Source organism: Fringilla coelebs (assembly GCF_963513975.1).
Source record: "Fringilla coelebs genome assembly, chromosome: 5".
NCBI classification, from domain to species: Eukaryota; Metazoa; Chordata; class Aves; order Passeriformes; family Fringillidae; genus Fringilla; species Fringilla coelebs.
The window spans coordinates 64,173,256-64,189,013 of NC_140033.1; the positions used below are offsets into that span (position 1 = coordinate 64,173,256).

Below are 15,758 nucleotides of genomic sequence, written 5' to 3' on the forward strand. Positions count from 1 at the left end.
CGCCGGGCGGGGGTTTAGTCATTATTTCCCTCTGCCTCCCTGAGGCTGCAAGGGCACCTCCTCCCCTGAGAGCTGAACCTGTCCCACTCGCTGGCTTTTGCTTCTCTCCTTGAGCTGCTCTGGGGCAGCCCGGTCACGCACCCGCCCGCAGTCCCTGGCCCTACTCCCCGCTCGGGAAAACCTGGGACAGGGACTTATCTCCCTAGCCAAGCTCCCAGGTCAACTTCCTCCTAGAAAAGCTGATTTATGCCTGTTTATACGTATGGAAAAAAGGAGGCAGAAGCCAAGCGCGGCATCCCTCCAAAATCTCATCGAGTCTGAGGCGGGAAGACGGGAGATAGGGGAGGCAGAAAACTTAAAATGATAAAGTTTGCCTTGTCGCGGCAGAGAGGGCTTGGCCAGAAGGGCAGACACGGGGTTTTGCCTCAACTCTCCACGGCTGAAGCCTTTCCCGGGGCAGACCAAGCCACCGGTTCTCTCCGCGCATCCCGGCTGCAGAAACAGCCGGCGAGCAGCTCGCCTTGGCGGGGAGCCCTGCCGCCAGCGGGGCCCGGCAGGTGAAAGCCCCGCAAAGGTGCGGAGTTTTCCCTCTCCCAGACACCGGGCCAGCCGTGCCCCAGGGCGCTCCGTGAGCGGAGCCATGCTCGGCGCAGGTGTGGGGATTGGAATCGCTCCTAAAGCTCCTAAAGCCCGTCCATCCTAGCCCAGCCTCCTCCCTTCTCTCCCCTCCGAGGCCGGGGGACACCGGGAGCCGGCCGGGCCGGACCGGGAGATGCTGCAGGTGGCGGCGGGTCCCTCCCGGGAGAGCATCTCCCGCGGCATCCTGCGGGGAAGGGAAGGTTTAAACCCCAGGTGAGGGGTTTTTGTCCCCGTCCTGCCACGCAGGAGGGCTCAGGCTTGCGGTGAGGCTTGGGACCAGGAGTTTGCTCACGGGAACGCGAGTTTGCTCCTTTGCGTACGTGGCAGGTGACAAGACGCCGCTGCGCCCGTGGTTGCAGATGACAGCTCGGGGAGCAGGGGGGCAGGGGGGGCATAGGGTGAGAGTGAGTGTCCTAAAAGCCTTTGGCATTGCTCAGCCGTATTAGCACTGCCATAGTTGGGTTGTGTTATTTTTTTTCTCTTCCCTCTTCCTTTTTTTTTTTTTTTCCCAAGCCCACTGAGGCAGAGAAGAGGCAAACTCAGCCATAGGAAGGTGGTTAGTGATGTCACAAGTTTGGTCTTTTCAATAAAAGCAATGGAGAAGGGTCTCCCTCACTATATATATTAGGGGAAGCTTCTGTTCTTCATAATAAAAAGAGCAGCAAGGGAGAAAAGCACCTGCTTTTAACACCCTTTATTTAGCCCTAATCAGGCAGAATCAAAGCTTTGTAAGCTGGATTTTTGAAAAGTATTGCCTTTATTTTTTTTTTAATTCATTTTACTTCTTTTTTCTTTCTTTTTCTTTTCTTTTTTTTTTTCCATTTTCCTCCTTCTTAAGCCTAGAACATAGTTTTGGAAGCGATTGCTGAGAAGAGCAACCACTGTTGGCCAGAGTGATCTCTGAGAGGCACAGACAGCTGTAACTCAAGGAAAAGGTGAATTGATAAATTGAGAAGAAACTTCAGGATTCTGAGTTTATAGAGGCTATTTATTTTTCCTGAGTCTGTAAAGGATGATGTGTGTTGGTTTTTGGTGTTTGTTTTTTTTTTTTTAATCATTTCTGGGGAGAGGAAATTCTAAAAATATTTGATGGAAATTTTACTTTTAACATGAGCAATACACCTTATGAGTTTGTGGGGGTTGTTTTCTGGGGATGTCACAATTATTTTTAATTAGTCGAAAGGGCAGTGTAAATCAAAGACGCCTATTAGCTATACATTTTAATTTATAGCCTACCAGGTGTTCAGGGAATTTATTTACGGCATAAACGATTTAATGTTTTCAGCATGATTTCTATTTCAGCTCTTAAGCTGTCGGTTTTATTTGCCTGTGTGGCGTGGAATCTGAGCTTTTAAATCGCGTCTGCAAGCGTCGTTTAACTTCAAATAACCTGCAGGTAGAAAAACGCTTTGCTTTGCACCTAAACCTTCTCGGAGCGCCTGCCGTAATTCGGGGGCAGGATGAGAAGGAGCAGCCAGCCGGCACGCCTCAGTGTTTTGTTGCGGCTGGTGAGGGTGTTGGGCAAGCGTTCCCTGTAAATCAGGCTGTCAGCGGCACAACCCCGCTGCCCGGCCGCGGGCTCGGGGGAGGCTCCGGGCTCGGGCTCCCGGGATGCTGCGGGCACGGAGCGGCGTCCCCAGGTGTGCGCTGAAGGCCAGGAGATGGGCGAGCAGGGCATTCCCTCCGGGAGAGCCGCGGGGCCGGGGGCGAGGGGCGCGCTGCCCCCGGCTCTGTCCCCGCGTCCCCTTGGAGCAGCCGGGGCAGCTCCTTGCACGAACAGGCTGGAGAGGCGGGCGGGCTCCGTCACCTTGGGCTTTCACACCAGTGCTGTCCCGGCGTGGAAAAGTTTGGTGCCTCCGTCGGGGGGTGCGGGGCTGGCCGGGGCTGACCTCCCGCCGCTCCGGCCACCGCTGTCCCCGCAGCCCCGCGGCGCTGCCCGCCTCGCACGGGAGCGCAACCTGACGCAGCGGTTTGCAGCGCCCTGGCCAGGCTGAAGGAGGGCGAAGTGGAAGGCGAAAAAGGGAGAGGAGGAGAAAACTTTCCACTAGTTTACTTTTTTGGCCAGGAGCGCCTGTGTTCATAGACCGCGAGTCCTCCCCCCAGCCCTCCCCCTGAGCTCCCCCCCTCCCTTCACTAGCGTACAATTAGCATCATTAGGAGCCGACCCTCCGGCTAATAGGGGAACGGCGACCAGCGACGGTAGGTGCGTGCAAGGAAAGGCGGCGGCAGTCCCGGGCAGCGCTTTGGGGCTTGAGCTAAAAAGCGCTCCCAGCGATGGGAGGAATCCCCGCGGCAGGGGAGACGCTGACCCGGGGGTAAACACAAAAAGGGAGAGCTGGAAGGTGAGCGAGAGAGGAGTGCGGCTGCGGAAGATGCGGAGAGCTTGGTCGGAGTCCTTGGGGTCCGCCGAGTGCATGCGCTGCCGGGTGTTTCCCTTTCTTCGCTCCTTTTTGATTGCGGGCCCGGGAAGCGCTGATTCCCAGTCTCCGTTTTGGCTCTGGGTATCCCGCCCGGGCTCTCGCTCTCTCCGCACATGTTCCTAGGGCGCCATCTCTTTGCAAAACCCTCCGTCCTCCCGCAGGTCTCCCAGAGGCTGCTCCGGAGCGTGTGAACATCGCAGGCTGCAGCCCAGTCCAACCTGCCGAGCCAAGCATGCTTCCCAGCCCCTGAGCCTCCCGGGGCTACCGCTCCTCCCAGACCTCTCGGGCTCTCCAGACAGGCAGCGACCTTTGCTTGTCTCTCTCCTTGTCACCGCTTGTCTCTCTCCTTGTCACTGGTGGGGACCAAAACTTTCTGGCAGCTGGAGACGTGAACCTGACCCTTTTTTTTTGCAGAGGTATTACTGAAAGACAGATGTGGAGATGCGCTCCCCCTCCGCCTGTGTGTGTGTTTGTGTGTCCGCGCGTGTTTACAGAGAAGCGAGCAGCTCAGCTGACTTTTGGGAATCTTTCCTTATCTGCAAACAGGGCTTCTGCTGTAACATAAAGCCCTGAGAGGGTGGCTTAGCGGACTAGAACTAAGCCGGGCTCAGGAAACTCACTGAACCCCGCTCTAACCCTGCTCAACTGAGAGCTAGATGCTTTTTGAACTAATACCGAGAGAGATCTTGCCTGCGGGCAGCGAGAGACAGAGAGAGGGAGGGAGGGAGGGAAAGAGGGAGGGAGGGAGAGGCAGACAGCAAGGAAGGGAGAGAGACAGAGCGAAGTTTGGAAGGAGTGAGCCGAGAGCTCAGAAAGTTTGTTTTTCCTTCAGAGCCTCGGAGCTGGGAGAGCCGAAGCGGGGACTCCTCGAGGACGGCGCTGGCGCATCTGTCCCTCGGGACTGACCTCTCTTTCCTTGCAGGTTTTAAGCCCCGGAGGATACAATGTTCGCTAAACTCTTCCAGCAGTGGAGTTTCGCAGTGTTCCTGCTGAGTTACTCCGTGCCCTCCTACGGGAGATCAGTAGAGGGGATCAGCCGCAGACTGTGAGTTTCTCTTTTTCTTTTCTTCTTTGCCTTTACTCGCCCTGGCCGCGGCGGCGGCGCGGTGGGGATGGAGGGAGGGATGGAGGAGGGAGGCAGCCCGGGAGGCTCCGCAGCGCTGCCGGCTCTGCGCGGGGCCGGCCCGGGTTACCTGCCCCAGGTGCTCACCTGAGAGCCAGGAGGAGGCGTTCGGGGCAGGGAAAGGGCGATTTGCAGCTGTCTGACCGTACAAAGCTCTGGGGGAGGCGGTGTGAAAGCTCAGGGGCTTCTCTTCCCACACACCTGGGTGATTGCTGCGCAGCTGCCCGGGACCCTCGCAGGGAGCATCCCGGTTTCTCCAAATGCTGGGTGTTACACTCGCTTACAGACACTTCCCCGGCTCTGGCGTGGAGCCAATATTGATAGGGGTAGGGGAAGCAGGCAGAAGCGAGGGCCATCGTGACACTGATGTACTGAACAATTTCTTTGGACTTCTGCCACTTCAGGGGGAAAAAATATCCAAAGGGAGTCCAGTATCTTACTTATAGGCAGAGGCATATTTTTTGATAAATGATAGTGTAACTTAAGACAGTCTGTTCAGGAAATGACCTTTTTGCTTCTTCCAAAATAATCAGCCTGGTTTATAGTAATACCCATGCACAAAGTGCAGGAGAAGCCTCTGTGCTGATGCACACATCCAACTCGCTGGCTTTCTCTGGACTTGCATCAGATTTTCTAAGGAAGAAACACCTCAGTCACACTGGGGAGGGCTGTATTGTTATTCAGTTCCAAAGGAAGCCAAGTTGGAGAAAGAGTGCTGGAAAATCCGATCACAGCTTAGAGGGAAACATGACACAGCAAACAATTTCAGGTGGATTTCCTTGTAAATGTTTTATTACATACATAAGGACAAGATCTCCAAATAACATTTCCTCTGCCAGTTAAGCAACACACAATAATAATAATGATAATTAAAAAAAAAACCAAAAACAAACACCCAAAAGAAAAAAAAATAAATACCCCAGGTGAAGAGACTTCAGACACACCTAAAGTTTGGCACCAGCAGAGAGCTATTACAAATCTCCTACAGCAAATTGTGTAGAACATGTTATTGCTGATAATGTTACAGTGTATTATTCTCAGTCCATTAACGTTTAAGTGCTTTGTGCTCCTGAAAGCTGTTCTTGGGCTCTTTCTTTCTTTTGGGACCATATTATATAGAGAAATCAAACTTCAGTTTCAAAAATAGATAAAAAAAAAAAAGAAAAACGTTGAAGTGCAGTTAGACGCTGTTATTTTCTTGGCTAGGAAACTCTGAACTGGATCTAAGCCAAAATTGGTTGCAAAAAAAAATAAGACTTGCAGAGAAATACTCTTTCTCTTTTTGAAGTTAGCGTAGTTCTAACACTTGTTTTTAAAGGTCAGGATTAGAGGTTTTCCCAGCTTCCCCCTTCTGTCCTGACAGGGGGGAAGAAAAGTGTAAGCTAACCAGTGAAAACTCATTTCTCAGCTCCCTCTTTGCTCTGGCATGTAAAACACACACAAGAAACCAGTCAGCTGTCAGTTAGTGGCATTCATGTAGTTTTGTTTGTGGGCACAGCACAAACACAGACACCACACTCAAACATGTGTCCTGTTTTAATATCACCACAAACCATTCCTAGAGTTAATGGTTAATAACTCATTTAGGCTTTGAGATTTTTTTTTTCTCAGTCAAAAACTTAAGCCAGTAATGGATGAAAATACTGAAGCACATTATTATAGACATGCAAAAATAATCAAAATTACATAGGCCTGGTTCTACAGACTTTGCTGAAGCAAATATCTCATGGCAAGCAATAGCAAATTGTCCCAAGAAAAGATTTCCAGACATGCTATTTGTTATAGGAGTGCTTTAGCTGCTAAAGGACTTCTGAGAAACCAGTAATGTCTCAAAATGAAATTACATATTTTTATCATCATGTCCAGACATCGCAGCATCATGTCCCTAGATCTGTTCAAAATATTTTTCTGAAGCCTGAGATAGGTTGAGCAGATTTCCCTCCCTTTGCAGTCAGTGGCAAGGGCACTCACAGTCTTGCAAAATACAGAGAGCTGACTGAATCCTCCTCAGTTATTTTGCTGAATTTAGGATCAGACCCAACATGAATAGTCAAGGATAATACCAGCTAAATAAGAGCAGCTCTCTGAGATAGAAAGTGGTAGCTTGAAGGATGTTGCCTTTTAGAAATGCTGAATGTCTCAAGGAAAAAAAAAAAAAGGAGGAATGTGCCTGAAAAGAGCAGCTTATCTGGAAGTACACGAAGTCAGGATAGTCACAAGTCATGGATTTCTGCTGCTCTCCCCATGATGAGACACTCAGCCTCATATGTACACAGTGTACACAGTGTACTTGGATCCAGTAATTAGTTTGGATGCTCTGGTCAAGTACAAACCATCAACATCCCTCTCTCAAAAGTGTCTGCCACATGTAAGCTTAGCATTTACTGCTCTTGGTTTGGGTACAGGATCCTTTTCCTTGGACGAGAGGTGTGTTTTATAGAAGGATGGAAGGGACCTCTAGTGGGTCATCTTAACCCTAACAGCCAAATGTTTTTTTCCATATTGTGGCCAATATGTGAATGCAATCATTGCAGTCTCCATTGCCTTCCTGCTCTGAGTGTGTGGGTGAGATATTGTTGATATCTCCATTATGAAGCGCTTCTTACATCAGTCCTCTTGGGCAAGCCTTTCCCCACGGCTTACAAACATAGGAGTTGTTTGAATAACTGAGGCAGAAGGAGGCAGGAGGTCACAGAGATACCTATCTACCACATCTTTGTTTCAAGGAGGTTTTTTGGTCTAGAGTATACAAAGGAAGCTGGTAGGCAAAATGTAATCCTTAAGTCTGGCTGAGTAATAGAAGTCATGTGAAATGTAACACTACATAATGTTATACAATCATCTGGAATAGCAGAATGTTATTTGGGGCCAGACTTGATGCTAAATATCATACAGACATTTAAAGAGAAACCTTCCCTCTTTGGCACACCAGTCCCTCACACGTCAATCCCTGCATTATTTTGGAAATGCATACTCACTCAAGATGTAGATCTTGTAATGCTCTCTGACTGCCTTGTGTGTACTGGAACCAAATGTTTAGCTTTCAGCTCTGTAAAATGGAATAGGTTTTCAATCAAGAGGACTTTAATAACAGGCTTTGGAGAGTCAAGATTTTGTCACAGTGGGGAAGTTGACCAAATACACATTAGAGGATTAAGGCAGCTTTGAGTTGTCTGTGATAGAAGGAATTATCCTTGGTAGTTCACAAGAGGCAGTAGGAAAGCTTTGCTCATCACAGGAGACGCTGGTTTACACTCCTTAAAGCATGGAGATTTCATACACTTTCTATGAACTAGAAGGGTGAAAGCAGAACTGCATGTCCCATGCAAATTTCCTGAGAAAACAGACTGCTGAATCTCAGAGTGTAACCTGAGTCACCCTGGGCAGCCTGACAGGCAGCACAGAGGCAGTCACACAGAGGAGCCCAGGGTGCTGGTTTTATTGGCCTACTTGCCAGTCAGACTCACCCTAATGAGAAGGGTGTTGGAGATGGCTCTTGTTCAAAAAACTCCTTCTGGGATGTTTTTTGAAAAGGGGAGATCACGAGCTTGTGCTAATGGTCACAGCTGCACTGAAGAGAAAGACATGATAAATAATTCATTATCACATTGCATTTTTGCTTAGGGACATTTAGAAGAGGGGCATAAAATATTTGTCACAAAGGCTGAAGTCATCCAAAACTGATTTTGGGACACTTAAAACACAGACAGTATTTGATGACCTGTACTCACAATCCTCTGTATAGGCAGAGCTGATTTTGAGCAAGATTTTGACAATCATCTTCCAGTCTCTTTGTGAAACAGAGGAAAGTTGCTGTTTGAATTTTGCACTGAGCAATAGAGATGAAGTGTCACTTCAATCCACCACTTGAACCCAGTACTCAAAAAGTGCAGCCCTACAAAGGCAGAAATTGAAGAGGACGCTCTTAAAACAGGGCTACTTCAAATTTCCAACTTCCAATAGCTCTACTGTTGATCAAGTCATAAACCTGAAGAGTTTGGCTGAGGGCACTGAGAAAGAGAACCTGCAGAACACTCCCAAGTCTTTTGCATTTTCAAATCTGGTAACATAGCAGGAAAAAGAGGGATGGGATGGAAGGAAGGAATATTCACTCCCAATGATGCGTCATCTTCCAGTTCCCCTGCCTGCAGAAACCACTTCTTACCCAGCTAACTGACCAAATGACTGTAGGACAAGCAAAGCAGTGAATGGAATTTCTTTGGCCAGGGAGAATCCAATCACATGCCACACCCTGATGCAAGAGGAGAGATTCCTTTGCCAAACTCTGCATGCTGGAGTAGAGCAATTGAAAGGATAAACTGTATTATTGTATTCATGGGAATGTAGCTAAAAATCCCAGCTTGTGCTCTGTCTGTGGTTCCCAGCACAGCTGTGCATCTATTCCAATTCAAGAAAAAGGCATGTATTTTCTCACATTTTCTCTGGTTATTTATTATCCAGGTGTCATTGATATCTTCTTTCCTCAGATGTTTAATACACTCCTTGCCAGTAAAACATCTCTAAAAGACAGATAGCTGCTCAACTCCCAGTTCCTTGAAAACTAGACAGAGCTCAGTGTACCAAAAGGTCAGGATGAACTCTGGAAAAACCACTCTAACAAACCAGGATGCTCTTGAAGTTCCAGTGAGGAGGGTTAGCATAAAATTCAAACAGCACAGCAGACAAGAAATTTGGCCCCAAAAGTTCACACTTTAAGCAGTACCAGGAGGGCATCTAAAACCATAATTAGACACAAGTGACCAAGCAATGAATCCACAGGAGTGGCTGAGGCTCGTTTCTGCTGATGCTCAGGCTGCCTCATTGGATAGCTCATTATGGACTGAAGTGCCTGTGCTTTAGGCAACCTAATTCTAACATTTTCCCCTTACACTCCTGCACTTGCACTTCTTTAAATGTAGGAGTAAAATGCGCATTTATGTGCCTGTTTATGTTTTTGAAGTACATGACTGAGCAGAAGAAAATCACTAGAATGATGCTGTATAAACACTGCTTCCCACTCCAGTGCAAGGGCTGGCTTTTCCCTCTCTTGCTGCATTATCTGACCCTTTAGTTTTCCTATCTCTGACAACTGCCCTCCTGCTTTTGCTGCCTCAAGTGTGATATATTAAGAGTCACGATGCTTTCCTAGAACTGAGCAGTGACTAATCCAGCTCCAGTGGTGTGTGATCGGTCAGCTGAGGATTATTACCCGCTTAGGTCTTTCTCTTCTCTGCTGAGAGCAGCTGCTCTGAGGATGAAGCAGGACTTGCTCCAGCAGTCTGGCTTCACTGGATGTTTCCAAGCCTGGTACACGATCACTGTGGCCACCGCAGCCAGAGAGGAGAGGAGCTCTGCCAAACACACTGGGCAATAACCAAATCCTAAACATTTTTTCCCTCTCCTCTCTTTTCTTCCTTTAGCAAACGGGCTGTATCAGAGCACCAGCTATTGCATGACAAGGGCAAGTCCATCCAAGACTTGAGAAGAAGAATATTCCTTCAAAATTTAATCGAAGGGGTCAACACTGCAGAGATCCGTGCGACGTCGGAGGTGTCACCGAACCCTAAACCCGCCACCAACACCAAGAACTACCCTGTCCGGTTTGGCAGTGAAGATGAGGGCAGATACCTCACTCAGGAGACAAACAAATCACAGACCTACAAGGAGCAGCCCCTGAAGGCGTCAGGGAAGAAAAAGAAAGCAAAGCCTGGAAAACGTAAGGAACAGGAGAAGAAAAAGAGGCGAACCCGCTCAGCTGGGCTAAATTCTGGCTCGTACGGAGAGGTCGTGACCGAGAGCCCACTCTTGGACATCTCTGTTACTACACACAATCAAACTTTAAGGTAATTCTGCTATGTTCTTTTGGGGAGCATGCCATGTATTTAACTGAAGTTGTTAATCCTTGGTGTGAGAGGCTGGGGCCAAGGTCTTGCTCAAACTGGGAGTAAAAGGAGATTTTTGTGCTCGTGACTGGGCAGTGGCTTTTCAAGCACAGCCTCAAGGTGCTCTCTGCAGGTAAGTGCCTCTTCCACCTTGCTCTGGGGACAGAGCCTTTCTTTCCTGTGAGACACAATTCAGATAAACAACTTACTGCCAAAATCTGCTTCCTGAAGCTGAGTAGCAAGTGAAGGTAATTCTGTAAAAAGGAAGCACATCACAGTCACTAAATCTTCCCCTCCTGCTTTAACTTTAGTGTATCTCACATCATATCTTGGTCCCACGTTTGGGCCTCAGCAGATTGAAAGCTTTGACTTTTATTTAAGGATTTGCATCTATAAAATGGTGAAGTTTTCTTTCCTTCCTCTCAACACCTCCCCTTTTTGGCAACTTTCCTACCCTTGCTTTACAGTTTTTCAATTCACTGTTTAATCTTAGGGGAGAGCATGGAAAAATTCTCGCTCAGTAATATCTGCAAACAACGCAGACCAGCCTTTCACCATAAAATTTTCCCTGCCATTAGGATTTTTTAATTCAGCTCCATCCTTTTGCCAGCTTGTGAAGGAATTACATTGCTGCTTAAAAATGTTTGGCATTGCTCTTGGAGAGGGACATGCTTCCCTCATGCATGACAGTGAAGGGTTTTTAGGGCAGTGGCCAGGAGACATCAGCCTACATGTCCCAAGTGAATCATCCCCTTGCAGTCATCTCAGCTTGAGTGGAAATCTGCACACTTGCAGGCAGAGCCAAGGATTCCACTCTTCATTTCTCCTCAAGTGTTTGCATTTTACCAGCAAAACCCCATCCTTTTCTCTGCTCCTCCCCTTCACCCTGGCAGAACAGAGACATCTGAGCAGTGCCACTTGCTTGGAGTAAATCCCTTGGAAAGAGACTGTGGGATTCACTAAAAATCCAGCCTGGAGTTAAGCTATACAGGCCACAGTTTGCAATGTGCTCCATCACCTCAGCTCATGCTGGCATCTACAGGAGCACCAACACCCAGGGCTGGGCACTCAGACCATGGGCCAGGATACCCCAGACCATAAACCAGGGAATCCCTGACCATAAACCAGGATATCCCAGACCATAAACCAGGGAATCCCTGACCATAAACCAGGATATCCCTGACCATAAACCAGGGAATCCCTGACCATAAACCAGGGTATCCCTGACCATAAACCAGGATACCCCAGACCATAAACCAGGGAATCCCTGACCATATACCAGGGTATCCCTGACCCTAAACCAGGGTATCCCTGACCATAAACCAGGGTATCCCTCACCATAAACCAGGATACCCCAGACCATAAACCAGGATACCCCAGACCATAGACCAGGGTATCCCAGACCATAAACCAGGATATCCCTGACCCTAAACCAGGGTATCCCAGACCATAAACCAGGGTATCCCTGACCATAAACCAGGGTATCCCAGACCATAAACCAGGACATCCCTGACCCTAAACCAGGGTATCCCTGACCATAAACCAGGACATCCCTGACCCTAAACCAGGATACCCCAGACCATAAACCAGGATACCCCAGACCATAAACCAGGGTACCCCAGACCATAAACCAGGGTATCCCTGACCATAAACCAGTTGGCGTGGCTGTAGCAGGTGGGAGGGAAGTAAGGGACACTGGTTTGTCTCAGCAACTTAAGAAAGGCAAACTTCAGGATTCTGCTCAGGAGGTGCCTGAGGTTTCAACAGCTATCAAGGGACTGTGTTGGTCAGTAAACAACACTTGTCTTGAGCACAAAGAAATCTAGAATGCAGGGAGAAACATCCTAGGGAATTTCAACAAGTACTTCTTCTTCTTGCTGCGCTGGCTTTGGTGTCTATCTAATGGGATATATAAAAGAGCTACAGGTACACCCCTGTGGATTTTCCCAGTTCAGCCTTTCTGTTTGAAGTGTGTCTGGATGGCTGAAGGCTCTCAGCTTTACTGTGGAGTCCCACATCCAAATGCAGCATTTCTCACAGATTCCGAAAAAGAACCTATATTTTAGATAATTAACTGGAGATTATTAAACAAGGAGAATCTGTTAAGAAAGGAAAAGGGAATTCCTCCTTCACAAGTACAGAGAACATGTCGGTTCAGCCCAAACAAACTTCTAGTGCCTGAGTTTTTAGTTATCTCAGTAGGCTGGCAAAGGATGTAAACTTTAAGCATGATTTTCACAGTATCTCTGTGCTTCCTTTCTGCTGAGCACCCTGGATTCTTCATGCCATTTCTCTCTGATCAGTCTTGAAAACAAAATTTTGGGTTTAGGTCCCAAAAAAAGGACAACAATAATATAAACTCTAGATCTTTTGACTTACTACCAGGAGTATCTCATGGAAGATACCGATCTTGCAGAACCTAGGTCCCAGTCACAGAATGCAGCTTGAAAATTATCATTAGTACAGAGCCCACTGCCAAAATGTGGCTTAGCTTAAACTTTAAAACCAAGCCTAAAATCCAGGCTAAATTGAAAATGTCACCCTCTTGGAAATAGGCCTGAGTAGTGCATACACACACACACACACACACACACACACACACACACACACACACAGAGCCATACTGTATGAATCAGGTGCCCTCGTTTTACCTGTTGGAATATATCCTGAAATGGACCCTAATATTGTTGCCAGCTAATTATCAAGGAGCTTCATGCTAGCATTTCCATCCCAGGCACTTTAAAAGTTATTTCTCATGAACATTCCAGCTATAGTCCCATTTAAATTAAATTAAGGTGCTCTTACTTAATTTCCAAACAAACCTTTTGAATGAATAAACTCCCAAATGATAGATGCAGCTTCCCTTTTAATGTGCATACTAAGAAAACCTTTTACACTCTCCAGGAGCTGAGTTCTGTTGTGCCTCACACCCCCACACTTTTGCCACATGGGATGTTACTGCTGATCAGTCCTGCAACAGAGGGAATCCCACTGCATCCTGTATCTCCCCATCCCACCCTTAGGTGTTTCCCAGGGAACCCCTAAAAAACAAGTGCTGTCCACAGGGACAGAAGGGAGAAAAAGCCCGAGCCTTCAGCACTTCCTGCAGCACCTCTGAGCAACTTCATGTTGGAGTACAAGGAATAGACTGAAAGCTCTGCTTTGTTCTCGTGGGGAGAGAACTCACAGCAGCCTGCAGCATCCCCTGGAAAACCCCCAGGTCTCAGGACTGGGTGCAGCTGATTGCTTCAGCTGGGCTGGATGCAGCAGGACCTGGAGGGTAACAGGATGGGGTGGTTGCTCTCCTTCAGGACCAAGCTGTCTGGCTCCCAGAGGGAAAGTTTCAGGATTAGAGGGTCATTATTCAGGATTATTTTCAGTCAGTCAGGCACAGGAAGAGATGCCATCAAGGGTGTGCTGGCTCCAAGCCCTGGGCAGCCTTTGCTCACACACACACCTCAGCCCCCTGCCTAGGGGTGGTCTGGTCTATCAGTGGGCAAAAGAGACCAAATAAGCTCCATGGCACTGTTTCAATCAGAACATGGCACCACACCCCAGCAGTTAACACAGCATCCCCACAGCATTAACAAGGACTCAAAACTATTTGTGCTTCTCCCCAACTGTATTTTTTTCTTTACAGCACTTGACATTTTTATCATAGGGGTGATACAATTCTTCTGCCTGCAGCACTCAGGAATCTTCTTGCATGAGGCTCTAAATAAAAAAAAACAAAAAAGCCCCTTTCCATTCCTCTGAGGGTACAATGTGTGTGACAAACTGTGGGTCATCACACTTCTAGAGGGGTTGCATTGAGAAGAACATAAGAGAGATCTTGAATAAATGTCTAAAACTGTGACCTGTTATGGCAGACTGGCAAGGCACACCTGTTACAGTCTGTGGCATTCTTGCTATTGATTCTATGTCCACTCATTTGAAGTGAAAAAGTGAAAATTAATTAATTTTTCTGTTTTTCCTGTCCTTTCTTTCCTTTGCAGGAGACGCTGACGTTTTCAGCTAGAGATATTTGGAAGACACATTGCAGTATTCTGTAATAGTGAACATATGGGAAGTATTAAAATATTTATTACCTGTAAATATTGTAAATGCTCAGAATAAAACCTTTCCCCCCCCATTGCTCTCTGAAACTGCACATTTGGTTATTGTGAATTTTCCTTTTTTTTTTTTTTTTGGCTAAGGCTAAGACAATTATTATTGTCACATTTACCATAATTTATTTTGTTGACTGGTGTATTTATTTTGTGAACGTATCTTGGTGCTGCTGACTTTCTATATTTTTTGTAACATAATGCACTTTAGATATACATATTGAGTACATTGATAACTGACATAAAATGTGCCTGTTTTGTGGTTGATTTCAATGAATGCCTACATACAATTGTTCAAACTGATTTTCCTTTGTGCATGTATAATAGCAGTATTTTAAAATTTGTAAAGAATGTCTAATAAAATATAATCTAATTAAATCATGACTCAGAAGGAAAATGTGTTTTTTGGGAATTTCAAGAGCAGGAACAATTCTTTTATTTGCTACATCTGAAAATTGTTTTAAATGTAATGTGTTTACATTGGTCTAAACTCCCACATTTTCACATTAGCTTTCACTTAAAGATCACTCAGAACGTATTTTTGTTCCAGCTCTCTATTTCAAGTTAGCTCAGTTGCTGAACAACCTGGGGGTGGAAAAAGGTCCCAGTGCAGGGAAGCAAACTCCCAAGATGCCCAGGCCCAGAACCCCAAATTTTGACCCCCTTCAAGAGTTCGTGTCCACTGGCTGAAGGAAACATGAGAAAAAAGCCATGGTCTATCACTTCTTGTTGCTTTTATCCCTTTCGTGTTCAAATCACAGCAACCTGGGTAAAGGAATTGTTTCACAGAGATATCTGAACTTTGCAAAGTCCAACTGAGTTTCCTCTGTCCCACTCCTTTAACACCAGCAACATCAGAAAAACGCAAGCATGGAAAAATAAATTACAAATCCTGGGAATTTTAAGATAGTTCTTGTAATTGTTGCTCTGTCCTGTAGTTGCCAAACTTTTCTTTTTTTATTCTTCTTTCCTTTTTTTTTAAGTGCCATCTTTTTCCATTGCCAAAGTACAGCCATCATGTAATATAAACCAGATGTATTTCTGCTCCCTACCCAATCTTGCAGAAAAACTACCTCCAAGAAAATACTAAAAGCAGGAAAACTTGAGAAAAAAATTTCCCATCCTTCCCAGTCTGCTTCTCTGAAGTGTGAAATCCAACGCTTCATTATGTCCAGTTAATTACAGCAGCCACAAAGCACGTGCATGCTGTTTCCTCCTCAGATGAAAAATATTATACATGATGAAGCATAGCACTAAGGAAAAAAGGCAGGGTTTCTGCACATTTTTGACTTGGCCTCCTTGCACATCCTGCCTATTTATAGTATCCAGCTAATGCTTGGATTTATACAGCTGAAGTTAACTGCAATATATTCAGGAGACAATTTTGTATCTCAGGATCACCAGCACATCCCAGCTGGAACTAAAACTGAAATCTCTGGTGGGCAGAGGCAATTTATCTTCATCAGAAAGGATGAGCCTTGGCAGACAGGGGCCCAAAGGGCATAAACCAAACCAAAAACCCAAGTGCTTACCCTTGGCTCCACAGAAGTGGCCTCCTCATAAGAGGAAAACTGATTTTGAAGTGTCT

At 46.7% G+C, this 15,758-nt stretch overlaps 1 protein-coding gene across 1 annotated transcript; it reads left to right on the forward strand.

Annotated features, from left to right (window-relative positions):
• Nucleotides 1-3,804: 3,804 nt before the first annotated feature.
• Nucleotides 3,805-14,519, forward strand: PTHLH (parathyroid hormone like hormone). Its single transcript, XM_084206160.1, has 3 exons — nucleotides 3,805-4,104; nucleotides 9,603-10,025; nucleotides 14,060-14,519. The coding sequence occupies exons 1-3, from the start codon at nucleotides 4,004-4,006 to the stop codon at nucleotides 14,067-14,069; spliced, it is 534 nt and encodes a 177-aa protein (XP_084062286.1). The 5' UTR covers nucleotides 3,805-4,003; the 3' UTR covers nucleotides 14,070-14,519.
• Nucleotides 14,520-15,758: the final 1,239 nt, after the last annotated feature.

Excerpts from the sequence above, each read along its gene's own strand:
- PTHLH (XM_084206160.1), top strand. The coding sequence starts at position 4,004 with ATGTTCGCTAAACTCTTCCAGCAGTGGAGTTTCGCAGTGTTCCTGCTG. Across the intron at positions 4,105-9,602 it reads GAGGGGATCAGCCGCAGACT|CAAACGGGCTGTATCAGAGC; the intron begins GTGAGTTTCTCT and ends TTCTTCCTTTAG.